Here is a 27,618-nt window from a genome sequence, read left to right as displayed (position 1 = left end):
TAAAAAAAATTTAACCTTTTTAAAAAATCATGTCCTATAGTCATAAATCTCAAGCTCTGAGTTGCTTCTCCAATGATAAAATGAAGATTTTTACTTGAGACAACGTAAATATGGAGGTGTTATTCAGCACACATACCTGTTCAATTCACCATCCATAATCCAAGCCAAGCTACGAAAAGCTAAGATGATGATAAAAAAACAAAAAAAAGAGTTTTTGAAACATAAAAACAAGCACATCCAGTCATAAGTCCCAAGCTCTAAGTAGCTTCTCCGATGATAAAACGAAGACTTTTACTTGAGACAACGTAAATGTGGAGGTGTTATTCAGCACACATACCTGTTCAATTCACCATCCATAATCCAAGCACACATACGAGAAAAGATTCATCTTGGTTAATTCTTTCTTTACACTCTAAAGTGTAGCTATCAATGATGAGCAAAACTCTCTACAGCTTTGTTGCCAACAAACAGCACAATCAATGAGAGCATGAGGATGCTAAAATTGGGATCAAAATCTTGTATCCTCAATCCTCAACAGAGCAGGATAGAACTATTGGCTTGCTGAGCTCATCATGTTCTTTGAAGTTAAAAAGGCAGGAACAAATAGCAATTCTCAGACTAGGTGATCCAAGGAAAAACACAACAGTGAGATCACGTTTTTTATATTAACCGACGAATTCAACTGAGGTCAATGTTATTAGGTGCTTCCATTTCGTGGGGTTGAACTTATGTCTGCGCTATGCTAGTTTCAGACTTCTTGGTTCCAGCATAAGGTATACAATTCCAATCATGCAATGATTCATGCCTAGTTAATCAACTTTCAACATACATTGACTCTACCTTCCAAGTTCAAATATTGTAACATAACTTCAGCATTCTTAGTAGAAAAGGAAGCTGATATCATCATTAAACCTTCTCCGGAAAATACCAGAGTGGAAACCACTTCTTTTTGCGGTGGGGCAAACAAAATAAAACTTAAAACACAAACAAAATGAAACAAAGTAGTAGAGTTGAATACCAAACAAGCAAGCAAGCACAGCAGTATCGAGCTCAAGCTTCAATAGAGAAATGACGATGATAGAAGCCAAAAGGTGGCAGATAACGCAGAAATTTAGATTGATTTGCCCTTGGAGCTGCATTACAGAATCATGGTACGTTCTTGTATCCAACAAAATGGAGTAACACAACAAGAAGTTAAACTATCATGGAGTCATAAACTGAAAAGTTTTCAACTATTAGATTTCCATTTCATTTTGAAAGACCAATTTTTCTCTATATAGCTTGAATAGCTGACGAGCTTCATCAAAACAATTACAAACTTCTCAAGGAGCTTCTCAAAATATTTAAACAGAACAACCAATTTGGAAAGCTCGTCAATCAAACTATTTGATAACAGAAATGGTACTATTGAAGCCCTAGGTACAAGTCTCACCTCTTAGCTCAACAGCTATACCAATTAACAGAAATGGTACTATTGAAGCCCTAGGTACAAGTCTCACCTCTTAGCTCAACAGCTACACCAATTGAATTCACCATCAAAGCACACATGCTAGAAAATCTCGTCAAGTTAGATTTTCTTTTACTACGTTCCAACTTGAGGCATTGATGACGAAGAAACCTCAGCATGGATTACTGCAAGAATACAGTCAACGAGCACAAGAGGCATTAAAAATTAAGATTAAATTTCTATATGCTGCTCCTTCAAACAATATTCAACCAAACAAAAACATTCTTTGGAAAGAAAAAAAAAAGAGGAAAATTTCATTACAGCCATATCATAAATAAAACTATGACTAGCTGGTTGTAGCGGTGAAAACTCTCACCCTTTTCTTTCTTCACGAATTTGGAGAAAAGCTGAATATCTGATTCTCATTCCATCAAAAAGAAAAACAGAACAAATTCCAAGTATTTAAGTGGTAGAGACTGGTGCAAATTGATAGGATGGAAATACAAAAATGCGCATGTCCATCTGCCTGTGCACACAATAACAGCCAACGACAATTTATCTATACTTTAAACATCCAAAAGGAAGACGCAACAGGTACGTATTGAAATTGCTATATGCTTCTAGTGTGAAAATAGTTGCCAGGTCTCATTTTTCAAACATGTTAAATTCAGTAACAACCAGTTAAAATTTTCAAACTAGGTGATATATTTAAAAAGAAAGAAATAAAAACAGTGAGGTTGAGTTTTAGATATGGAACAATGAATTCCACCACCGACTGACATGTTGTAAGGCGTTTCCATATCATAATATTTAACAAACCTGCACTATTCTTGATTCAGAAGCCTAGGTCTATCTCTAGCATGTGGAATTTCTATCATACATACAACCACTCATGCCTATTAAATAAAACTTCATGTAAAGTGATTCGGTTGTCCCTTCCAACCATCAAATTTCGCTGTTCCAACATAACTTCAGCATTCTAAGTGGAAGAGGAAGATGACCTCATCATTATATGGACCCATATGCCGGCTTAAGAAAACACCAGATAATAGAAATAGCTGCCTTTTGCTTTGTGGCAGGCAAACAGAAATCACATGTGCAAACTATGTGAAACAAAGTAGTAGATTGCATACAAGACAACAAAGCATTGTTTGACCTCCGATCAAGAAAATAAAGAAGAGAGGAGCCAAAATTGCAGATAACAAAGAAATTTAAATTGCATTCCATGCATCAGAGTACAGCTTGGAAGAAAGCATCCAACAAAATCAAGTACAACAACAGGAAGGAAAACCAAAATGGACCAATGATCTTAACAATTTTCAACTATTACGTTACCTCTCATTTTTGAAAGATTTGATTTCTTTTGTTATACAGCTTCAATAGCTGTGGGGCTTCATCAAAACAATTCACGAACTTCTCAAGGAACAACTTCTCAGAACACAAAAACAGAGTAACCAAGTTAGGCTTCCTTTTAATCAACTGTTTCGATAACAAAAACTGAGCAACTGAAGCTCTTGGTATAAATGTTGTCTTCAAGCCTGGCTTCAAAAGATAGGGGTTTTTCACAATAAATGAAGGCTCACAATCCATGTTATTAACCAAAAAATCCATCACTGCCATAATCTTATCATCTGATGTCATCATGCACCAAGGTTCCTTTATGAAAGCAGCAAGAACGTCTTCCTCGGACCAACCCCAACTCTTATAAACACCCAGCCTCCTTTCCCACCCAGATTTGCTCAATAGACCCATCACCATCACTGCCGTAGCAAAATGCGGCTTAAGAGGATCACATCCCATTTCTCTCACCGTCTCAGCGATGCTTCTCAAATGATTCGGAGACATCATGGCAGACCTAGGAGAACGGTGAACCAATGTAGCAATATGCCTTTTGGGGACTCCATACTCTTCCAAAATGTCGATACAAGGTTTCAAATATGTATCGATTTTATGATAGAGAATAGGCGAGTATCTTTTAACAGCAGCAATTGTCTTTTCATTAGATTGAAGCAAATTGCCAAGGAAGTTGAAATTAAGAATTATTTGGTTTTCCAAGCTTCTATTCAAAATACAAGGATGTGCACATAAAATGTGGGCAATGTCATTGCCTGACATGCCTTTAGAGTGAAAAAACTTGAGTTTCGGCAAAAGGGTTTTCTCAGGTTTGCACGAAAGCACTCGTGGGTATTTTTTAACGAGTTTAAAGATTTGGTCTTGAGAGAGACCATAGTGCTGGAACATGCGAATCACTGAGTCAGGGTTATCTGGGGTTTTAAAACTGAGATGTTTAGAAGCTGAAAGAGCAGATTCAGGAGAGAACCCAAATTTGTTTATGAGATAAGAGGCTGCAAATGACTGTTTATTTGGGTTTTCGAGGGTTGAGATGAAGAATCTAAAAGTAATAATCGAAGGTGAGTGTTGAAATGAAAAGAGCTTGTGGGTCGGTGAAAGTGTGGCGGCGTGACTCCCATGTTGGAGAAGGGATTTGTAGAGGAAATAAAACATGGGAATTGAGGGATGCAAGAAAGTTTAACTCTTTCTCGTCGTCAAGAGAATCCACAATGAGGTTGATTCGCAGAGCGAATCTTGAACTTGCACCGAAGAAACCCTAATGTTTTAATTGTCCGTCAAATCACTGCTTCAGAAAGAGCTGGCCCGTTTAGTTGTTGTTTGTTGTTATGTTTCCAAAGTATTTAAAAAAAAGTTAAAATTTTTATTTTAAATTAATATTATTTTATATTTTTAGAATGTTTTAATGAGTTGGTGTTAAAATTAATTTTTTTAAATAAAAATATATTTTTTATATTTATTTTAATAAAAAAATATTTTAAAAAACAATCTTAATTATCCTTTCAAATATTTTCTTAAAAATAATATAAAAAACTAATAAAATATTATTTTAATATATTTTAAATTAAAAATACTTTTAATTCTCGTAATTTTTAACTTTTAATTCTTGTAATTTTTTATTTTCATTCTTACTATTTATTTTCAATTAATTATTATTATTATTACTATTATTATTATATATTTGAAGTTGTGAAAATTTCAGATGAACTTTGGCTTTTTAATGCTATTTAATAAGCTGAAATATCTAGTTTGAATTTTTCTTTTAGAATCTTCTACATGAATAGGAGATTCTTCGATATTTAATTTAGTAAAATAAGAAAATATAGCAATGAATACTGGTGAATAGTGAAAAATATTGGAGGGTGATTTTGAAAAGTTATATATATATATATATATATATATATATATATATATATATATATATATATATATATATATATATATATATATGGATCTATTTCTTTATATCTCGTACTTGATAATCTTCAAGTATTTATACATGATTTTACCGGGCAACAAATAGGAGATAAGCTTGTTGTCTACTCTCGGAGGAATAATAAAAGACCTTTGTTTTATTATGGAGACTATGCACCTCATAAATAAAATGACTTGGTTACATGACCATATAAAAACTTTTGGTTTGCTAGCTGATCAAATATCAATTATATGCTATTTAATTTTAAGAGGTATAACTTAATTGATTAGGTTCTGAATTTATTCTATAAAAATTGTTAGTTTGAGCCTCATAAACCTTAGGATTACTAGCTGATCAAATATCAATTGTCAAGCTATTTAATCTTGAAAGATGTAACTCAATTGATCAGACCATGAGTTTGCTCTCTAGAAATTACCAGTTTAAATCCCACAAATCTCAGAACCACTAGAAACTTACATGGTCGTTAACTTCAGGATCCGTGAAATTAGTCAAAATGCACGCAAGCTGACTCGGACATCCACGTTAATAAAAAAAAATTGTCAAGCTATTCAGTTTTCTTTTCTCTCTCTTGCCCTCCCTATAGTCTTTGAAATTAAGTAAAATTTTAAAGACTCTTAAATGTTTTCTACCAAGTTGATTTTTCAGGTCAACAGTGATGCAAACCCTGTTGATATAAGATCTAAAAACTCACAAAGAAATTTGAACATAATGTTGGGAAACCAAAAATCAGATTTGAGTTAGAAAGCATGACACAACGATTATCTTGAATCGATGAACCAACACTATTAGAATTCAAATCCTTACCTAACGATTAGAAAATTGCAAATGAGACATACAAGGAAGACATCACTAAGCAATTGTTTATCGATAAGTCAATTTCAGTGCTTTTAAGAACTGAAAAGTATGAGTTTGCCTTAGATAAAAAAAAAAGGTCATAAATAATGCTAGAAAAATAATAATAAAATTCTAAATAAAATAGAAAACAAATCCTAAATCAAGTAGGAAACTAATATAAATCTTGCACATTAGCTTCCAAACCTTATAGCAAAGCTTTACTTGTAAGCCTCGAGAAATAATAACAATAACAATAATAATGGAAATGTTTCATGATGATAGATTATGAAAAAAAAAGTAAAGAATAGGAAGGTTAACTTTGTGAATTAATAGAAATTAAAATCAAAGTGAGGTTAAATTGTAATATTTAAATTTTTGAAAATTAATGAACTAACCAAAAGAGAAATGAGAGATTAGAGGGGGGGCATAAATATAAAAAGGTCAACCTCCACCTTTAACTGTAAGTGAGGCCAGCGACCAGCTAGTAGATAGAGGGAGGAGAAATTCTTCAAATCTTTTTGTTTTTCCTTTAAATTATGAGAAGATTTAAGGTTTAAGAGTAGTAAAGTTAGTTTATGAAAGAGAGAAACATCTAAGCTTCAAATTAAGAGAGATGGAAAAGAGGAAAAGAAGAAAAGTGGACTTAATGAGAGAAAACCAAGGAAGAAGAAATAAGAAAAGAAAAAATTTTGATTGGTTGCATTTCAAAGTTCAAATTATTGATTGCTAAGGTACTTGAAACTAAAATATACATGTTAGAGTAAAATTTAATTTATTTTAGAGCATGTTGGGGGAAATATGGATTAAGGTTTTTGGGGAAGAATTAAGAGAAATGCAATTATATGTGGAATTAACTTAATTAAGGTATTATGGGTAGTAATAGATGTTAAAATATAGAAAAACATTGAATAATTTATGGTGTTATGGATGGCAGGCCTAAAGTAATGATTGAAATTAATGATGAAAATTGCATATTGATAGAATCATGGTAATACAAGAAGTGATTTGATGTAGGTTTAATAATTTATTCCATAGAAGTATTAATTGAGACTTTAAGAGAAAATAACCCTAAAGAAGATTATAAAATTTTGATAGATCATTGATAAAATCTAGTATGAATATATATGTTATGTAATGGTAATAGATAGACATGTTCATGGTTCGGTTTGATTCGGTTTAAACCACAAAAAACATTTGAACTAAGTAACTCAAATTTTTAAAATTCAAACCGAACCAAACCGAATTTCCGTTCAAATCGAACCAATTTGGTTTGGTTAAATTTAATTTTTTTGCTTTAAAACCGGGAAACCTAATCATCAAATTAATAGCATTTTTTAAATTTTTTAGGCAAAGCATTGTTATCTTTAGCTGCGATGTCATCCTTTTAACTGGGATTTCCTTAGCATTTAGTGGCTTGGATTTGGTTTCCATGCTTGCCTCGCCCAAAAAGCTCTTCAAAGGAGTATGTTGTGAGCTCTTCAGAGAAAGGTGTTGTTCCCCGGTGCTTTAGTTTATGACCTTGACAATAATCTATTCGGTCTTCTTTCTCCCTTGTGACTGATTCAAAACATCAGTGATGGAAGGAAACCAACCAGCTTGTACAGAAGTAGCTTTTGGCTATTGTGGGTTCCATTTTGTCTGGATTTTTGTTCAAAAGTGAAGAAAGAAACCAAGGAGATGGAGATGTGGGTTTTTGTTCGACTAGAGAAGAGACAGATGTAGAGGGCAGAGTGGATGAAAATTAAAAGGGAAAGGAAGAAGGCGAAAAATAGTCTCTGGTCTAGGCGGCGGCTTTTCATGTTATGTTACTAGGGTTAGATTAACTGTAGATTGTAGTATTTATAGCACTTTTATTTTATGGTTGGTTCAGTTCGGTTCATCGGTTTCTGTTTTAAAATTGAAACCAAACCGAACCGGCAAGATTTTATGGTTTTAAAAATCGATTTTTCATTTCAGTTCGGTTTTTTCGGTTAATTTTTCATTGGTTTTTTTGGTTTTCTCGATTAATCGGTGTGTTTGAACACCCCTAGTAATAGTTGTGTGATTAAAATGATTAGAATGTTATTTTTAATTTAAAAAAGTGTTGTTGATTATGAATGACTAAAGCGTAATGTGAAATTAAAAGAAAATTTGAAAAGGGATCATGTTTCTTTTTCTATATGTTTTGGCCAACATTAGGGAAAAGAAAGATGAGTTTTGGTAATTTTAATGTTGTGGAAGTTTTGTTTAATTGTGTTGTTAAAGGATTTTAATGTATGGATAAGTGATGAAATTTGATAATAATTGAAGAAAAATCATGAATGTAATTAATAATAGGTTTGGCTTAATGGTTGAAATGTGTATATATTTGTGTTCGATCATGTTCTTGAACTTATACAAAGAAACAAAAAAAAAAGGGTTTAAGACAACGAAAAATAGAAAAAAAAATTTATACACATGCACACCTTGGATTACTATAAGGCTGTTTCAACTAAGAATGGAAATGATGAGAAAGAAAGTTTTCTTTCATATAGGAACCGAGAGGAGAAATGTTTAATTCATGACGTGAAATGTTTCATTAAGAAAATTATTATATAGAAAAAAATAATTGTAATAAGTTAATCCTGTATTTATAGAGGACACCTTGATTATTAGGTCTATCACTTGCAGTAGCCTCCAATTACATTTGAGATTGTGAAGAGGATGGGTTAAAGTATCCTTTTCAAATTCCTTATCCATGTTGGCATTACACCTCTCATATGAAAACAAAAAAAATCAAGTTTCAAAATTCATTTATATTTCATATTATTGATATGAATAAATAATTTTAATCCAATTATAACTATCAAAACCCTTACAATGAATATATCTACTCTTTTATTGATAATGTTTTCTCCATTTTCCCTATATCCCCCTTCTTGATATGATTTTTTCATATAATGGATTAGAGTTGGTTCTTGACCAAGCTTTTTTTCTTGCAAATTAAATTATTTGTTAAAACTCTCATCAATAAAAATGTAATTAAAACTTCAAGAAATAAAAAACAATATATATCATAATGAACTCTTACTATGTATTCTTCATTATGGATAAACATAACTGATTTTTCAGTATACTTGCTCATCAAACCATAAATCTTTTTATTTCAATTTTGTTTACTAGATCTTGAGCGCTTTGTAAAGATTTCCAATACCAAAAATTTAAGATGCATTGCCCAATCACTATATGCGACATACTTTGGTTTATACCTTTTCCATGTCTATATGCCATATGACCTAACCTTTTCATTGTCATTGCATGGATATCATATTAAAAATCATGCAACATGGTTTAACCAATAGTTAACTCATATAAGATTTAAATTTATTATATAGAAATAAAAAAAATACAAGTTTAGAATAATAAAACATTAGCATAATACCTATTTATCAAAATATATCAAATATTAATTCTTTAAATTTTTTTAGTTGCATTATGATTTTTTCATACTCTCCTCACAAGAACTTTATTGCTCGTATTACTAGTTGCATTATGATTTTTTCATACTCTCCTCACAAGAACTTTATTGCTCGTATTCTCCCAAAGTTTCTTTTTAATTGGTTTTATACATAAATTAGTTTTTATAATTTAAAAAACTAGTTACTTATATTTAAATTATTTATTTAAGCTTAAACTTTTCTCACCAAGCGTCTACCATGTACTTCAAAAATTGAGGAGCACTGAAAAAAATGCTAAGGGTAGACGGTTCCCATGAAAACAAGATTAGAATTATTCTAGTAAAGTGGGGACTGATTCAATAAGTTGAACATAATAATGCGGATACACAAAAATTGAGTTAGACCCTAGGCACATGCAGACAGCCAGGGTCCTAGTCTTTTGTACCTTTAACATCTAACATCCTGTAAACGTTACTGCAATGCATCATAGGCAGATGCAATTGCTAATGAATGCTGAGATTGAGTTTAGATGTGGAACATTGAATTCAAAATCCTTAATCTATCTGCATTCTAGCATATGGACTCTCAATTATTCCATGACTGCTCAAAATTCACCATACAGGTAGTGTTTTTCAACACCAATTCCACTACAGCATCACTTCGATATGCTTGAAATGGAAGAGGAAGATAGCTCCACCAATTAATGGATGCACATGTCTTCTCAGGAAGACACCAGAGAACAGAAGCCATCATCTTTTCCTTTGTGCTGGTAAACAAACTCACTTATAAAAGACACCAAAATAAATGTAGCAGTGGAGTTGCATAAGAGAGCGATGAAAAACCACATTACTCAAATCGAGCTTCAATTGAGAAATTGAAGAATAAGGAAGCCAAAAACTGAGGCCAACTCACCCTTGTAGTTGCATTACAGTATCCAACGAAATCTGGAGAGAGAAAAACGATTCACAAAATGGTTACATTTCCATGTCATTTTGAAAGATTTGATTGATCTCCATACAGCTTTAATAGCTGAGGGGCTTCTTCAAAACGATACACGAATTTCTCAAGGAACATCTTCTCAGAACACAAAAACAGAGTAACCAAGTTTGGCTTCGTTTCAATCAACTGTTTCGATAACAAAAAGTGAACAACTGAAGCTCTTGGTATAAATGTTGTCTTCAAGCCTGGCTTCAAAAGATAGGGGTTCTTCACAATAAATGAAGGCTCACAATCCATGTTGTTGACCAAAAAATCCATCACTGCCATAATCTTATCATCTGATGTCATCATGCACCAAGGCTCCTTGATGAAAGCAGCATGAACGTCTTCCTCAGACCAACCCCAACTCTTATAAACACCCAGCCTCCTTTCCCACCCAGATTCGCTCAATAGACTCATCACCATCACTGCCGTAGTAAACTGGGGCTTAAGAGGATCACATCCCATTTCTCTCACCTTCTCTACAATTCTTCTCAGATAATTCGGAGACATCATGACAGACCTAGGCCAACGGTGAACCAATGAAGCAATATGCTTTTTGGGGACTCCATACTCTTCCAAAATGTCGATACAAGGTTTCAAGAATCTATCGGGTTTATGATATAGAATAGGCGAGTATCTTTTAGCAGCAGCAATTGTCTTGTCATTAGATTGAAGCAAATTGCCAAGGAAGTTAAAATTAAGAGTTATACAGTTTTCCAAGCTTCTAACTAAAATATGAGGATATGTACATAAAATGCGTGCAATGTCATTGTTTGACATGCCTTTAGAGTGGAAAAACTCGAGTTTAGGCAAAAGGGTTTTCTCAGGGTTGCACGAAAGCACTCGTGGGTATTTTTTAACGAGTTTTAAGGTTTGAACCTGAGAGAAACCATAGTGCTTGAAAATGTGAATCACAGAGTCAGGTTTCTCTGTGGTTGTAAAATTGAGATGTTTAGAAGCTGAAAGAGCAGATTCAGGAGAGAACCCAAATTTGCTTATGAGATAAGAGGCTGCAAATGAGTGTTTATTTGGATTTTCAAGGGTTGAGATGAAGAATCTAAGAGTGATAATTGAAGGTGAGAGTTGAAATGAAAAGTGCTTGTAGGTGGGTGAAACTGCAGCAGTGTGTCTCCCATACTGGATAACGGATTTGCTGAGAAAATAAAACATGGGGATTGAATTGAATTTCACTTTAAGTGATGCAAGAAAGTTACCTCTTTCTTTCCGCCAAGATAATCTATAGGGAGTTTGATTCGCAGGTCGCCGAAGAAACCCTAATGTTTCATTTCCCCAACAAAACACCGAAACAGGAAGAGCAAGCCAGCCGTTTTTAGCTTTTAATTGTTTACTATTTTATTTTATTTTAAGAAATGGGGAAATATTGTTTCCAAAGCACTGTGGATTTGTCATTCCCTTTCAGTTTGCGGTATGCTTTTTCAATTCGAACGGATTTTGGGGTGTTGTGGCATGCAGTTTTTGACGTGCTGTTTTGGAGTTTTATGATCGGGTTATATTGATTTAAATTTTATTTTTTTATTTATATTTAAAATTTGAATTGTATAATTTTAAATTAATTTAAATTTAAATTATGTATGTTAAATATAAATAAAAAATAAAATTTAAATCAATTTAACCCGATCAATTCAATAAATTCAAAAACAACATAGATGATTGGTAAAAATATAATTTAACTAAAACAAATTCAAGATGTAATATTTTCTTTAAAAAAAGAGTTGAGACAACAATATATTGATAAACTCAGGTCAACCTTTTAAATTCATAATTCGAGTCATGAGACCACAATAATCCAAATAAAATAAATCAAAATAAATTATGAAACTTAATTCTCAATAAATTTGAATGATAAAATTAAAAAAATTCAATCTAAAAATAGGACAAAAAATGACCTTTTTGAAACAAAATTACAAATTTAAATGAAATTATAAAAATATTATTGATAGTTTCACAAGACCGTTCTAAACCCCAATTGTCCTAAAATTTTAACTTGAGATGCAATAATATATTAGGAGACTCTTCATAAAATTCTAACTTGATCAAAGGTTGGATTGAGAGATATGATTGATATCGTAAAACTAGATAATATGTTTTTTTTTAATCATTTGGCTAGAACGGAACATTCAGAACAAAACCAGAACGTTCCAACTGGAATTTGGTCAAAATTTATAGAACGAGTTGAGATTCTGAGCGAGATGAAATCTGTTCCGATTTGTTTAATTTTTTTTAAAACTAGAACGAGATATATCGAGTATTCCAAATAGAACGAAATGAAATTGATAACTCTGTTATAAACTGAGATTCATGGGCACAATGAATTTACCATGCCCATGAGTTCCCCTTTTTTTTTTCCTTTCTTTTATTTCTTTCTTTCTTTTAATCTTGCCTCGTTACCATGCCCATGAGTTCCCTTTTTTTTTCCTTTCTTTTATTTATTTCTTTCTTTTAATCTTGCCTCGTGAGGGTTTGATTGGAGGTTAATTTGGCTAAAATTGTTAACAAATAGAAAAATAAAAAGACAAAGGACTAAAATAAAACACTCGAGGGAGATGAGTTGTGTTTTAGAAACTTTTTTGCTAAATACTCACCTTAGTCCTCGTTATTTACTAATTATAAGAATTGGGTCCCTCAAATCTTTGAAGTTTCATAAAAATTAATTTTGATCCGAAACTTTATTTTTCTATTTTTAGTTCCTAGTTTAAGAGAAAATAGAGAAATTCATCGGATTTTGACACTAAAAAGAGAAAAATGATGTTGTTACCAATTCTGACTACCAAAACAGTTGATTTTTTATGTCAAATATTTCTATAAGATAAGTGAAGTTTCACTTAGGTATTGTTTTACATTGAAAGTGCTTAAAAAACAGATTTAAACTCGGGAAAATTTTTTATTTTCCAATTGATTTCGGGTTTAAGGGTGGTTTTTTGGGGGTTTTTGAGGTCTTATATTGGTTAACAAGGTTTTTATAGTGTTTTAGCTAAAAAATAGATTAAAAATAAGTTTTTGAGTGAAAAACAACTTCAACTTTGATTTTCTAATTATGGATGGAATCTAGGGATATTTAGACGTGCGTAGTCTAACCCTTTTTTTCTCTCAAAAAATTAAGGTGAACAATATATTGTCTGTCCAATTTCTCAACAAAAAAAATATATGGGCCCATATGCGCGAGCCAACCCTTGCAGGTGCTGACTTGACATTTTTCTCTTTATTTATGCCTTTTGTAAGTCTGTTTTCAAAATAAATTTTCAATTTAGATTTAAATTAACAACCCTTCTCTTTTTTATTTTTTTATTTAGACTTTTCTAAATAACGATTATTTTTTAATTATTTTGCATGTATTTAATTTTTTGAATAGATTATTCAAATTCATCTATAATTTTTTTTCTTTTTTATGTTTTATATGAACATAGTATTTATTTTTTTGATAACATTTCTAATATATGTAACCTTACATAATATTTTTTTTCCTTTTATTTTATTTAATTAATTTCATGTATGTCTATTTATATTATCATAGATTAATTAAAAATTCAATTTTGATAAACAAAGTCATTAAACATAGTCATGCCAAAAACTTGTGTTGCGAGGTTAAATATTTTTATCTATATATGTCTCTTGACTTTTCCATTTTCGTCTTCATTTATCGTTAATAATTGTTTTTTTCTCATTTAATAATACACGTTTTTAATTATTTATTTGATTATATGTATGTATAAGTTTTTTAATTTACACTTAATTTTTTTATGTATAGAATCATATTGGAAAAACCCATATATATAATGTTTTTTTATAAAAAACAAAATTTAACCCACATGGCACGAATTAAATAGCTTTTTATTAAGTAACACTCTAAAACATGTAGGAAAAGTACTGTAACTTTTTCCATATTGTTTTTCGTTTTGTTTTTATTTATTTTTCTTTTTGTGTTTTACATGTTTTTTTTTCCATATTTGTTTTTGCTTTTCCCTTTTTTTTGAGGTTTTACATGTTTTTTTCTCTGTTTTTTTTTTTTTGCAAGATTGTCTTCTTCTTTCTTTTTTCTTTTTATGTGTTTTTTAAATTATCTTTGTTGATTTTTTTTTAATATTGAACTGGTTGAGAATTTAGTTTTGTACTTTTTTTCTTTAAAACATTATGAATTGCTACAATGTTTCCCTACATGGTTTTTTTCTTTCTTTTTATGAATTTTTTTCTTCTTTTTTTTTTCAAAATGATCTTTGTCGATTTTTTTTCATATTAAGCTGGTTAAGAATTTTGCTTCGTAGTTTTTTTCTTTAAAATATTGTGGATTGCTATAATGTTTTTCCACATGGTTTTTATTTTGCTATAGTGTTTTCCCACATGTTTTTTTTTCAAAATTATCTTTGTCAAATTTATTTTTTAATATTGAGCTGGTTGAGAATTTAGTTTTAACTTTCCCCACATGTTTTTTTTCTCATTTTGTTTTTCCAAAATTGTCTTCATTTTTTCATTTTTTGCATTTTTTTTCAGAATTATTTTTGTCGATTTTATTTTTTTAATATTGAGCTGGTTGAGAATTTAGCTTTGTAGTGTTTTTCTTTAAAATACTGTGGATTACTACAGTGTTTCTCCACATGGTTTGCTTTTTTTTTTTTTATGATTTTTTTATTTTTTTCCAGAATTGTCTTTATCGATTTTATTTTTTTTCATATTGAGCTGGTTGAGAATTTAGCTTCGTAGTTTTTTTCTTTAAAACATTGTGGATTGCTACAGTGTTCCCCCACATAATTTTTTTGTTATGATTTTTTTCAAAATTATATTTATCGATTTTATTATTTTTAATTTTGAGCTTGTTGATAATTACAACTGTAGATTTTCTCATGAAATACTATAGATTGCTATAGTGTTTTCCTACATGGTTTTTTTTTCTTTTTGGTTTTTTGTTATGATTTTTTTCAAAATTATCTTTATCGATTTTATTTTTTAATATTAAGTTGGTTGAGAATTTAGTTTTATAATTTTTTCCTTGAAAACATTATGAATTACAATAATTTTTTTCTATATAAATTTTTTTTTCTACAAACCCGCAGCATCCCGCGCGTGCTGGCATATAGTAACAACTAAAACAGCAATACAAGTCTACAACTTTTATTACTGTACTAGTCACCTTGCTCGCGTGATGCCGCAGGCTGTCTCCATAATCGTGTATAACAGAGCGAGTTGAAAGACCATTGGAGAAAAGGAAAAAATGGATCCAAGGAATTGAGAAAACAAAGTCAGAAAGAGAGGAAGGCATTTTAGAAGACTCGTGGAAAACATGAATTTTAAGGTTAACAAAGCTGAATCCAAAATGGTTAACAAAACAACAAGAGTAACAGGAAAAAAAAACAGCAGTTAGTCAAAAGGTTTAGTAAAAAGAGAGACGGTAAACTAGGGTAGCTCAAATGATCAGGTTTTAAATTTGTTTTTTAATGGTTATGAATTCAAGTACTCTCAAGGCCACTAGAAGCTTTATATAATTATTAATTTCAGGATTCATATGATTAGTTAAGATACGCGTTAACTACCCGTATTAATTTTTTTTTTAAATAACAGAGACTACAACATAAAATTTGGATGTCAAGAGGGCTCGACAAACACATGTTAGAGCTGGTGCGACTGAAGGCAGCTATGGTCAGTGAGAGACGCAAAAGCAAGCTCCCAGTCAGCTACATGCCAAGCAAAAACAGGTGGCATGGAGTCGAAAGCTAGCTAGTCTGCACAAAACAAGCACTGAATGTAAATGCAAGCTGAACACTACAGTAGATTTCTCAAAGAAGCAATGAACAAAATAAGAGGAAAAAAAGAGAGGAGATTGCTGTCTTCCTTAAAAAAAGGTTGATTGAAACAAAAGGCAGAGTCATGGCTGTCCCAACAAAACCATATTCAAGTTGTGAAGAGCTAGCAATAATGGCACAATAACAACTCATCAAAGAGACCCCATTTTTCCATTCATCTTGAAGCTCCTATGCGTCACTGAAACCAAACCTACAACAGCCTTTTGATGACAAAAAAACATGCATAACATTACAGTAAAATGTGTAAAGTCAAAGGGAGAGCTTGGAAGGTGAAACATGAACTCGAAAAAAAAAAAGTTTCAATAAGCAATTTTCCTGCCAAATTTGATGAGAATTTTACTATACCAAGAGGGTAGCGACCATCAATTCTAAGATTTAAAGCCAAAAGAATCTCTATGAATTACTTCTCATTCACTGTTAATCTCCATTTCAGGAATGAAGAGGTTGCCAACAATAAGCAGAGTCCAACTTTTGAAATGCTGGAAGATTCACATGGATGTCTGCACGGGCTCTTGGTGTCATTAACTGCTTTGATATCAAGAGGTTAATTATATATCTCACCAAATAATACAAACCATAGTGTTTTATTCCTTCAGTTTCAACAAAAACAAAGAGAGCCTACGTAGATGTATATGGAAAGACTTCTGAATATGATCTTCAAAAGTTTATAAAAACAATCAAAACAGTACAAGTTTTAATCAAATCCATCTTTTATGGCGAATTAAGAAAATATGATAGGTACTGTACCATCAATTGTGAACATCAGGAAAAGAGGGGTCCTTACTCATCTAGCCAATAGAGAACCTCTCACGTAGCGATGGCTATACACCTCCATATCGAGGGTTCTTATAATCATGAAACGAGCTTCCCTCCAAGATCTTTCTCTGTACAAACTTTCAAAGAAAGTTCTTGATGAGAGGTGGTGATGACAACGACTTTATACTAAATGTTCCTTGGACTTGTTTTTGTTATGCTTGGAGTATATATCCGCTTGGATAACGCTTTTTATAATGGCGAGAGTGGCTTTTATATGGGATGTGAGGATGGTAACACTCCTTTTCTCTAGTGCACATTGTTTTGAATTGTTTCTTCTTTCAATTGGAGTTATATATGGGCAGTAGAGGTGCAGGTGGTGCAGCCAATGAGAGCCACTTGTGGAGGAAGAGGCAAGAACTTGAGTTACTCAGGTTGTTAATAAAGCTTTCATGAGTATCCTCACTTGTTGTGGTAGTTGTTGTCGGAGATACGAAGAAGTTGATGCACCTTTAATGTGGAATAGGGGTAATCATTTTTTGTTTGGTTTGATTTTTATTTATAAAAATAATTAAATTGAAATTTTGTAAAATGAAAAAAAAAACCAAAACCGGTTTAAACTGACCGGTTTTAATTCGGTTATTTTATATTAAAAACTAAAACCCAGCCAACTGGTTTTTGTTCTGTTCGGTTTGGTTTTGGTACGGTTTGGTTTGGTTTCGGTTATTTTATATTAAAAACCAAAAACTATATTATTTTTTGGGGGGTTTTTTGGATGTTTTTAATGGGTTTAGTTTCAGTTTGATTTGATTTTTTTATTTTTTCGATTTCAAGTTTATGAAACTGAATATTTTTTTAAAATATTTTAATTAGTTTAATCCGTTTTTTTATAGTTTAATTTTTTTAATTATTTTTTTTTCAATTTAATCAGTTTTTTGATGAAAGTGTCACCCTCTCCTATCTTGGAGTTTTGGAGCCTTTTTGTTTTTATTTCTTTGCCTTATTTTTTAAGCCATTTTTTCTTTGATTTTTAGAGCGCACATAACCAGCATTCTATGTGGATTGAATATTTCTTCTGAAATTTCTTACCAGGACAATACTGGTCATGGTTTTTAAGATCTGAATAATGAAAACAATCATCGACACCCATTGTTTAAAGGATCTAAAACCGTTCGTTACAGAATCTTGGTTTCTTTCTGTTAAGTTGTCCTATAGCATGGTGATACAGAAACTCCATAAGTACAGATCATGTTGTGAATTCAAAACCTTGAAAACTCCCTTACAGTATTCTCCATTATTATGTCCTCCCCCATTCAAGCGAGATCCGCCATATCTCCACCAAACATAAATGTGCTGATGAGTCTTATGACTCCAAGCACAGCAAGGTCCGGCAAATCTGAAGTCTTTGACCCCCCTTGTCCTAAAGACAATGAGATAACTCTATCCCGAAGACAGTTTTTTATGATTGTGCGAGGAAATCTCAAGTCCCAAGTCACCTGTCACTCCCATTGTCCCGGGTGAAGAAGCATTTGTGATCCATATGGCTGTTTGTAGTTCTGTAAAAAAACCGCTGATGGTGAAGACTTGAAATGCAAATGCTTCCTATCTGAAAGTGGTCAAACAAAAGCATTGTTGTGAGACCACAGAACAGTAACGTTTTCTTTTCTTTTGTTCTCAAGGATAGGAAATCAAAACCCTCCTCTCCTAGCTCAGGCTCAACAAAATATGCAGGAGTTTCAACAGCCAAATCAATTCGGTCCACTATCCAAGCACATATGCAAGAAAATCCAATTCCCTCGCTGGCTGCTTTGTAGGAAAAGCACACCAGACTGGGACACCCATCAAAAACTGGGAAGAGAATTGCATCATGGTGACAAGAAGATGTGCTCGAGCCTTCAAAACTTGAAGTGAAGTAGGATCTGTCCCGTAACTGCAGATATTAAGGTGATGTTGTGCCAAATGTAGTTCTTAAAACAGAAAACTAGTCTAACCAAATACGCAGGGTGTTATTCAAGAGGCAAACCAATTCTATTCATCATCCAAGGGCTCGAACAAGAATTTCACCTCATTAGTCTTTTTCCAACTTTCTAACACCCATGACAAACAAATCTGAAGTAGCTTTGCTGCCACCCATACTATCAATAACAGAAATTGAACAGCCAAGGCCCCGGTAAAATAACAGAAATTGAACAGCCATAGCTTATTCAACAAACAAAAGGACCAAAATAGCATAAAGAATGATAGCTGTGTAATGTACCAGTTAAGAATACGATGATCCATGGGTAGTTTTACAATCCACGTGTAAAATTTCTTTATTTTCCTATCTCTCTCCAATTATACGACAGTAATCACGTTTTTAAAAATGAGCTTCAGCTTCAAATTCTTCCATCACAAAATTGTTTAGCCATCAAAATCATTATCAAATCTTTTGGTTCGTGTTCATAATACCGTGGTTGTAGAAGCTGGAAGTTAAAATGAGCAGTGCATAATCTATGCCTTCATCCTTGAGGACTCCCCCACAGCATTCTCCATTCTTGTGTACCAATCCCCTATTCGAGTTTGCTCCACCATATCTCTACCAGACCTCAAATAGCGGATGGGTCTCAATACCCCAAAGACAGCAAGGTCAGCTAAGTTAGGCTTTGACCCCCCTGTGGCATATAAGAAAAAACATAAATATATCTGTCACATACAACTTTGAAAGGTTGTGCAAAGGTTAAAATCAGAATCTTAGCTTTAAACAGTTGTGAAAGTTATCTTAGCTTTCTATGAGATAAAGCAGATCAATTGCGCAGGATGGAGGCCTGGCCTTGGAAACCATCTGCTCTCCCATTACTTTTGGTTTGGTTTTTTTATTGGAGTTTACAATATAAAATGATATGGCAGCGTGCACATGTATATACATATAGTATGCAAGTCATGTGCATTAATATGATATTATGCCAGCTGCATACCAAGAAACTCTCGGCCATTTAGAGCATCCACCCACGTTTCCACAGCTTCATACAGGGCAGCACGTTCATCAGTAATGTTATATTTCTTCTTCAAATTCTTGGACACAAAATACATTGCAGCAGCTCCGGCATACTTGACCGTGATTCTTTCTGTAAAGCTAAAATTACCTGCATTTACAGGAGAAGTTTACAATGAAATCAAGATAAATGGACAAAATATATGCCATCTCACATATAATTTCGAACAGAATCAGAGTGAACCTTAAAAGCATAATTCTATGAACAACAATAACTTGAAATAAGTTACCTAGAACCTATATGAGGATGAGTGCAGGATGATGAAGTAATCATAAATGAAATGATAACTGTCACTTGCAATCAAATGAAAGGAATGACTAAAGGAAGTTATTGAGTAGTTGTGATCCCCGGATGAAACAATTCAATACAATTATTAATTTTCTGATCTTCAGAGGTTCCTCAAAATAACAAACTCACACATTTACATTAGACGAGAGATGGGATACAAAGCATTGAAAACAGAACAGCATGATTAAAGCTTGATGGAGCCATAGACCAGTTCTAGAATATTAAAGACAAGTTAATGGGATTAATTATCTGACAACCAAAAGTATAATAATGTAGAAATTCCCAATGAAACAGGGGTGTCAAGTCATTTTGTTTCTAATATCCTGACATAATGTTCTACACCAGCCACATCAATGTTGCCCTCAAAATGAGATTGCTCTCAAAGACAAAATATTCTCTCCCTTTGCTCTTACTGGGAAAATGTTCTTAGAGACAAGTTTGTAATTATCAGTGGTTCTAAGACACCAACTCTAACTTTCTAAAGAATAGACTATGAGGAGAAACTGCCCAGGAACTTGGTCATCTTATTGCTAAGTTTGATGAATGTCAACACATAAAAACTTGGCCACTATTAAACTAACTGAAAATCTTAAACAATGGTGCATTTAGTATATGCAGGTGACAATCTGTACTTTATTTCTTAACTATCAAACTTCGCACATCAATTCTTTATTTTTATTTTTTGGTGCAGATAACTTATATGATCATTGCTTGGCAATGTTTTATAGAAAAAAGATATTTAAATGGTCCGTTGATTTACAAAGTGTATGCATACTGTCAAGCATATCATGTTTTTCACCATAATCATCAATGCAACAAAATTAAGAGTAATCTAGGTAACTCATGTTCACGTTATCCAGCAGGGAATAAAATTGAGTGGAAAAGCCTTCCCGAGCAAATCAAATAAGGTGGCATATTATGTTTTTTGAACATAATCAATGAAGTTAAGAGTAATCTACAAATAAAAGCTTTGCAAATGAACATGAATAGAAATATGTACAAGAAAAGGGACTATGATAGGTAGTTAATTACAATGTTTCCCAAAAATATTATAATATTTTTTCAAAGGCATCATGAGCATATGGAGCAACTATTATAAGGAGAAACATACCAGACTTTCCTCGTTTAATAATTGAGAAAAAAATGGAACCATATACCAATAGGTAAATAATTATAAATCATGGCATAAAGTTATAAATGGAAAAAAGCATAAACTGAACCAAAGATATCTTTCCCACAAGAGTCAGCTGTAGGGAAACTACTGTTTCATTCAGGTATGCATATCCATGGATCATCTTACCATTGCTTGTGATATAGTCAAAGGATTCAAGAGCCTCAGAAGTATTTCGATATATGTTTGGAGACAAGACATGAACCAAGTGATTGTCAACCCACCTAAATAAGCAATAAATAATATGTCAAGATCTAGCATTGGCATGCCAGCAACAACTAAAATCTAACCAGTATTGTGCTTACAAAGAAAGAAAAGAAACAAAAACGTGACAAGTTGACAACTGTTTTACGAACATCAACCAAAAATGGCATAAACATGTTGACCAAATTATGTAAGCATGGCATGTGCAAGAGTATGAGAGCATTGATTTTCTTACAATAGAAAATTATGTATGCATCAGATCACAAGCATGCACGTCGCCAAAAACAATTCTACAAATGTTTCATAACTTCATCTATATGCATAAGCAAAATTATAGGTAATAACTGCAAAAATTAGTCAGCCAGCTTTTTGGGAATTTCTATTTGATTTTCCTCTTTTTTCTATTTTTTGTTTTTGTCGATCAACAAATTTATTTGTTGGTGGGACACCAGAGACATTGTTTATGCGCTCGTATAATCATAAATGATAGAGGATAACCCAAACCATTGAAAGATTGAGCTTTATTTAGGTTTAATTTATTTGAATTTTTAGTTGTGATTTCTTAATTAGGCTTTATTTATTGGTATTGATTTAACTATTGTTATGTATTATATTTATTAGGCTATGAACCAATTGTTTATTCTAGTTAGGATTTTAGTATTTATATCCTATTTTTCTAGATGTTAGACAATTTTGATGAATTGAATAAAAATTACAAAGTTACAGATTTTTTCAACCCTCATTTAGTTTATCTTTTATATTGATTTATTAAAAAAAAATCAAAAGTCAAAATAGAAGGAGAGAGAGAGAACCATGACAAAAAAAAGTGGTCAAGAGAAATAAAAAGTGAAAAGTGACCGGAAAAAAATAAATAAAACAGAGGAAAAAAAAAAAGGGGAAAGTGCAAACAACAAAAGGACATTATTCGGGACATTATGACATCAACAATTCAAAGTCATTCGTAATCAAATTTAATTATTTGAGTCTCGGTCAATGAATTACTCTACTTTCTGATTCCTTGAATTTAATTATTCTGCTTTTTACATTTGTTATTTAAAGTTGTTGTTAATATTACTTTTGCACCTAAAAAAAATTCTACCTTACATTTTTATCTTTTAATTTTTATTCATCAACCTCTTTCGTCATTGATATCTAGTATCCTGTCCCCTTTTATAATTGTAAGTTTGTGTCTCTGATATTGTGTTTGATTTTTTGTTCATACTTAGAATGTCTAGCATTGCATGCTTCTAATTTTCCCGATGTGCTCCATTTTTTATTGATCTCCACAATAAGAAAAAAAATGTTAATATCTTTATTTTTATATTATGATTCCGCTTGCAAGAACCATTTGTAATCTCAATTTCATCTCTATATTAGTATTACATGCATTTGTGTCATGGTCATCTAGTATCTAACTTTGAATCTACACTTATCATCGACCTGACCATTAGTGATACACTTATGGAATTACAGCTTATGCAAACTCAAGTGACCAACATGTTTAAAAGCATTGAACCCCAAGAGAGTTCTCAAATAAGGTACCCAAAGACCAATACATATCACAACAATAATCATTGTAGACAAGTTCACCTTGAGCACCACCAATATGACTATCATTTAGGTTACTTGAAATACAAATACCTTGATGAGCGAGTCATGAGTCCTAACAAAATGGAAGCCTCCACTTTTGAGGGTTGTCATGACCCTTTAATATTTGATATGTGAATTCATGACATGGATCAATTCTTTGAGTGGCACAACTTGTCTGATAATAAAAGAGTTAGATTTGCTATGATGATACTTATTAGTGAAGTCCAACTTTATTGGAGAGATGTTGATGATTTGTTTAGAGATAAAATGTAAACCTCTTATAACTTATTGGACCAAAATGAAACAAAAACTATAAGAGAAGTACATATTTCAGTCTTGTAGAAATAAACTCTAAGACCAATGGAACAATCTAAGACAAAAGAACAAGTCTATCAATGAGTATATAACATAGTTTAATGATTACATGATGAGATGTGCCATAAAAAAATGAAGTCATGACTTTGCGTAGATTTTGTAAAGGCTTGAATGATGATTTTAGAAAAGAGATCTAGCTCATAGGTGATTTCACTCTTGACCAAGCATATACCATAATACAAGATTATGAGTTGCTTATAATAAGTCAATTGATAAAATGTTAAGACCCTTATAGTATCCCTTTTAGATCTCAATTTAGAAATGATGGTTATTTGTTAGGCTACCCATCATATAGACATAATCGCAGTAGCGCTCAAATTTATAAAGAAAAGGAAAAAGAGTCGTTAATGAAATGTCTAGAATAAGTTCAGAGGTTCAGTGTGCTAACTGTCAAGTTTTCGGTCATATCTTCTTCAATTGCACCTTTAAACCCTAGTCATCCAAGAACATAAGGATATAGGTGAAAAGAAAAACTATTGTGTGCAAGTGTATGAATCTAATCTTGACAACTTTAGTGACCTAGATGAAGAAGATGTGCAAGATGAGGGACTTAACATTATATATCCAAATGAGTATTAAGATGAGGTTAATAAAGAATATAGTAATTCTATTTTAGTGGAGTCATAAGTTTTAGAAAAAAATTTAGTGAAATTGCTTTAAGAGTTAAATATAATCTTAAAAGAGTCTCATGATATTAGTCCTCTTAAACCACATGATTCCCCACTCACCATGCTTAACGTCCAGCATGTCAAAAGTTTAGATCCGCATGCTCCTCACCCCCCTCATACTTGACGTCCAGCACGTCATAAGTTTAGAGCAACATGTTGAGCTCTACAATCCCTTACCCCTGACACGTGATAAGGAGGATAAAGATAATCTTAATTTACCAATTTATGTTCAAGCTATATATACTAAAGTTTCAAATAATGTTTGTTTCACTCCACATTCTCAGTCATATAGTGTTCATAGTTACAAACCTAGCAAGCTTGTAGATCTTCTTTCGATGTCTCCTCACTCTAAAAGGTTTGATTCAACTAAGTGTTTTGCATATAGAGTTCATAATTTGCATGTTAAGATCGTAAAACATATTCAAGCAAGTAATCAACAATACAAATTTAGAGTTGATTTACACAAGTATCATGATTTACACAAGTATCTGTATTATGAAATATTATTTCATAATACAGATTAGACCTAAATAATGTCCTTTGAAAACTAGTCATAAATTTCAAGTGAGTAATGCTAGACTATTCAAAGTGTTGCAAATGATTGAATTAAATAATGATGTCATTAAATTGACACTAAACTTTGATATTAGCTCTACTTTTAACATGGAAGACTTCATTATATATAAAACACGATAGCGTATTCCCAATGCTCTTTTTAATATCACTACCCTTTTATCCTTATCGTTGGCACAAAAGGAACATATTAATGTTACTTTGAATACACAAGTTGTTTTTACCAAAGATTGTAAATTTCAGCGAATCACAGTTTATGAGCTAGAAAACCAGATTCAGACTATACCTAGATTATTAGAGAGACATTGCAACAACTTGATCATGATCTTTGAAAGTATTATTGGAGCCGTCTTGAACTAGACTTGACGGAATCGAGTTTCTCCAATCCCAAGATAGTTAGTGGAGACACCGGACCCAAGATATTGATTATGCACTTGTATGATCATAGATGATGGAGGGTAGCCCAAATCATTGAGAGATTGGACTTTAACTTATGTTTTTATAGTTTAAATTATTTGAATTTTTAGTTGAAGTTTCTTAATTAAGCTTTATTTTAGCTATTGTTAAGTATTTTATTTATTAGGCTATGAGCTTAATTGTTTATTCTAATTATGATTTTAGTATTTATATCTTATTTTTCTAAATGGTAGACAATTTTGATGAATTGGATAAAAATTATAAAGTTGCAAACTTTTCCAACCCTCATTCTTCTCTTCTTTGGCCTTTTCTTCTTTTTCTTTGCCTTTTTCTTCTTAGCTTATTGCTTCATCTTCAAATCTCTTTTATCCCGTATCATTTGCACATTTAAAATTTTCAATTCAAGTCCAAAATGAGATGTTAGTTAGGAAAAACCTAGTGTAGCTGGCAAATGCTGACATTCAAGGTGTACAGAGTTACAGCACGTGAGAAGCAGCAGTTATGTTGGACAACCATCAACATTGGGGAATAAAAAAAGAGTTGTTCTTCTATTTGAAAATATAAACTTTTAAAAACACATAAAATGACCGAAAATATTTTGAAAGAATAAAAAACCAAAAAGAAAGAAACAAAGTTAAACCTTTGATTCCAATGACAAAGATGCCATAATTATGAGAAAATCTCTCGCTAGTCTTAGAAATTTAATGCTTGCAATTGGATTATGGCCTACGTGTGGGATATGAATTTTTGAGCTCCACAATTTTCTATCACCTATTTTAAGATGTCACAACTTGAGAGAGGTTAAAGAACTCATGGTCAAGTGAGAGAATGTTGGTGGTTTAAACCAATCACAGATAGAATATGGCAAGCTAAACAACCTACCCAACAGCAATCAATCTGCTACAGGGCTAAGTTTTCATCCAGCAAGGCAGCCATAACTAATGCATCAAGATCGAACAGCTCTCATTCCGTATCTTCTGTATGATTAGATTTACAATTTGATACAAATAATGAAGAACCAGTGCTGAAACTGATATAGATTACCAATTCTGAGACTTTGCGAGGGAGACCTAAGGCTGAAATGTAAACGTGTAGGTTTTGACTGAAGGAGAGAGGAACTCATACCAGGGACCCATATAAATTGAAGAGATATCTTGGATTCAGATGGAAATTTGACAAAGATATATGGACCCAAAGCTGAGTTCATGAAAATCATGGAAAACTAATCTACATTACTTATATGCTTTTCCTAAAACACCAAATCCAAAACTTAAAGAAAAAGGTCTTTTTAACCAAAAGAAAAGAACAAGCTTACTAAGGTTAAGACATTGCCAACAAAATTAACTTGCCCTAAATTTAAACATTTCCATTTTATATGATAACAATAAATAATAAATTCCCTTTTTATGAAACCGGTAATGCATCTCTGTCTTCATTGAAACAAAAAAACCAAAATGACCGAAAAAGAAAACTAAGCTACAAAAGTGAGGCACCATACCTCCGCCACTTTTTCTCTTCATCGTCATCCTTGTCAGAAGCAGAATCTACAATTTCCTTACCATGGATCTTGTTTCCCAACTTATCAATTATAGCTGCTCACATTCAATTCAACATAATCAATAACCGAAATTTACACCACCAAAATAAAATCCATCAACACAATTCAAAATCCCTTTTTAAGAAAAATCACAATGAAAATAACCTGAAGAATCAACAAGCTGTTCGCCATCTACCAACAAAATAGGTACCTTCTTATAATCAGACCATTTGATCTCTTTCTTACTAATAGGGTTCACTTCCACCACTTTGTATGGTATATCATAGTAATCCAAATATGCTGAAAATTTTACCAAACAAAAAAAATCAACTATTTTAAGAACTGTAAAGCTAAAAAGCTCTATATTCATAAAATTATTTCTAACTTGCATATAAAAAGGAGACCTTTAACTTTATTGCAGAAAGGACAGGCCTCATACTGATAAAGAACAACTTCCTTGGGCACGAGCTCGGCCGGTGGTGGCTCCTTGGCGAGGACTTCTTGAGAGAGAGAAGCGGCGGCAGCGGCAGAGACCAAGGCTCCCGCGACAACGAGAGATGTGGAGAAAGGATTGAAGATCCGGCGAGTGTTGGAACTGCCAGTGCTGGTGGTGGTGCTAAAGAGTGCTGCATGGAGGAAGCGGTGGTTGATGGTAGCAGCTGAGGTGGTGAAGAGGCCACTGCAATCGTGGAGGGTGGAGGAGAGGGTCCGAGAGAGGACGGAAGACGCGAGAGTCGACGCTCTTTTCATGATTGTCAACAGAAAGAAGGAGAGATCTGCGAAGAAGAGAGGAGGTTTATGTGGGGTTTTTTATTTTTATTTTTATTTAAGAAAATGTGGGTTTTATGAGAGATGATCGATTTATTCATTTTATTAGATGTGAGAATTTAATTTTGACTTTATTATTATTATTATTACTTTATAATGTCAGAATATTATGTTATTGTTGGTTATTATGGTTTATAAAGTATTTTTTATTTAAAAATATATTAAAATAATATTTTTTAATTTTTTAAAATTTAATTTTAATATAAATATATCAAAAAAATCTAAAAATATTTAAAAAAATAATTTAAAATAAAAAATTTAAATAATTACAAATATTAAATAGACTCACTTAATCTACTATAATACATTATCTAATCTTTTAGTAATTTAATTAATTATTTCATAATTATGATAGTTATTAACAATTAAATATAACTTCAATAAAAAAAATTATATTAACTTAAA

General features: G+C 32.1%; 3 protein-coding genes across 4 annotated transcripts; all 3 read right to left on the bottom strand.

Annotated features, from left to right (window-relative positions):
- Window positions 1-1,218: 1,218 nt before the first annotated feature.
- LOC133675763 (uncharacterized) lies at window positions 1,219-4,099 on the bottom strand. Of its 2 annotated transcripts, XR_009835471.1 has the most exons (3): window positions 2,783-4,099; window positions 1,824-1,973; window positions 1,219-1,632 (listed from the first exon to the last, which is right to left on the bottom strand). XR_009835471.1 is itself a non-coding variant. In XM_062097237.1 (2 exons), the coding sequence occupies exon 1, from the start codon at window positions 3,950-3,952 to the stop codon at window positions 2,786-2,788; it is 1,167 nt and encodes a 388-aa protein (XP_061953221.1). In that variant the 5' UTR covers window positions 3,953-4,099; the 3' UTR covers window positions 1,219-1,632; window positions 2,783-2,785. The 2 variants fall into 2 exon arrangements, 1 of the variants encoding a protein (XP_061953221.1); XM_062097237.1 differs by lacking the exon at window positions 1,824-1,973.
- Window positions 4,100-9,314: 5,215 nt separating this feature from the next.
- Window positions 9,315-11,424, bottom strand: LOC133675429 (transcription termination factor MTERF4, chloroplastic-like). The gene has a single exon (XM_062096797.1). It carries the CDS (start codon window positions 11,132-11,134, stop codon window positions 9,971-9,973), a length of 1,164 nt encoding a protein of 387 aa, XP_061952781.1. The 5' UTR covers window positions 11,135-11,424; the 3' UTR covers window positions 9,315-9,970.
- Window positions 11,425-18,730: 7,306 nt separating this feature from the next.
- On the bottom strand, window positions 18,731-27,216 carry LOC133675023 (uncharacterized). Its single transcript, XM_062096289.1, has 6 exons — window positions 26,790-27,216; window positions 26,551-26,685; window positions 26,347-26,440; window positions 21,151-21,245; window positions 19,485-19,652; window positions 18,731-19,181 (listed from the first exon to the last, which is right to left on the bottom strand). The coding sequence occupies exons 1-6, from the start codon at window positions 27,133-27,135 to the stop codon at window positions 19,021-19,023; spliced, it is 999 nt and encodes a 332-aa protein (XP_061952273.1). The 5' UTR covers window positions 27,136-27,216; the 3' UTR covers window positions 18,731-19,020.
- Window positions 27,217-27,618: the final 402 nt, after the last annotated feature.

The sequence above is a fragment of the Populus nigra genome, chromosome 16 (genome assembly GCF_951802175.1).
Source record: "Populus nigra chromosome 16, ddPopNigr1.1, whole genome shotgun sequence".
Lineage (NCBI taxonomy): Eukaryota > Viridiplantae > Streptophyta > Magnoliopsida > Malpighiales > Salicaceae > Populus > Populus nigra.
The sequence above is the reverse complement of the archived record's forward strand: the minus strand, read 5'-3'. Positions and strand labels throughout refer to the sequence as shown.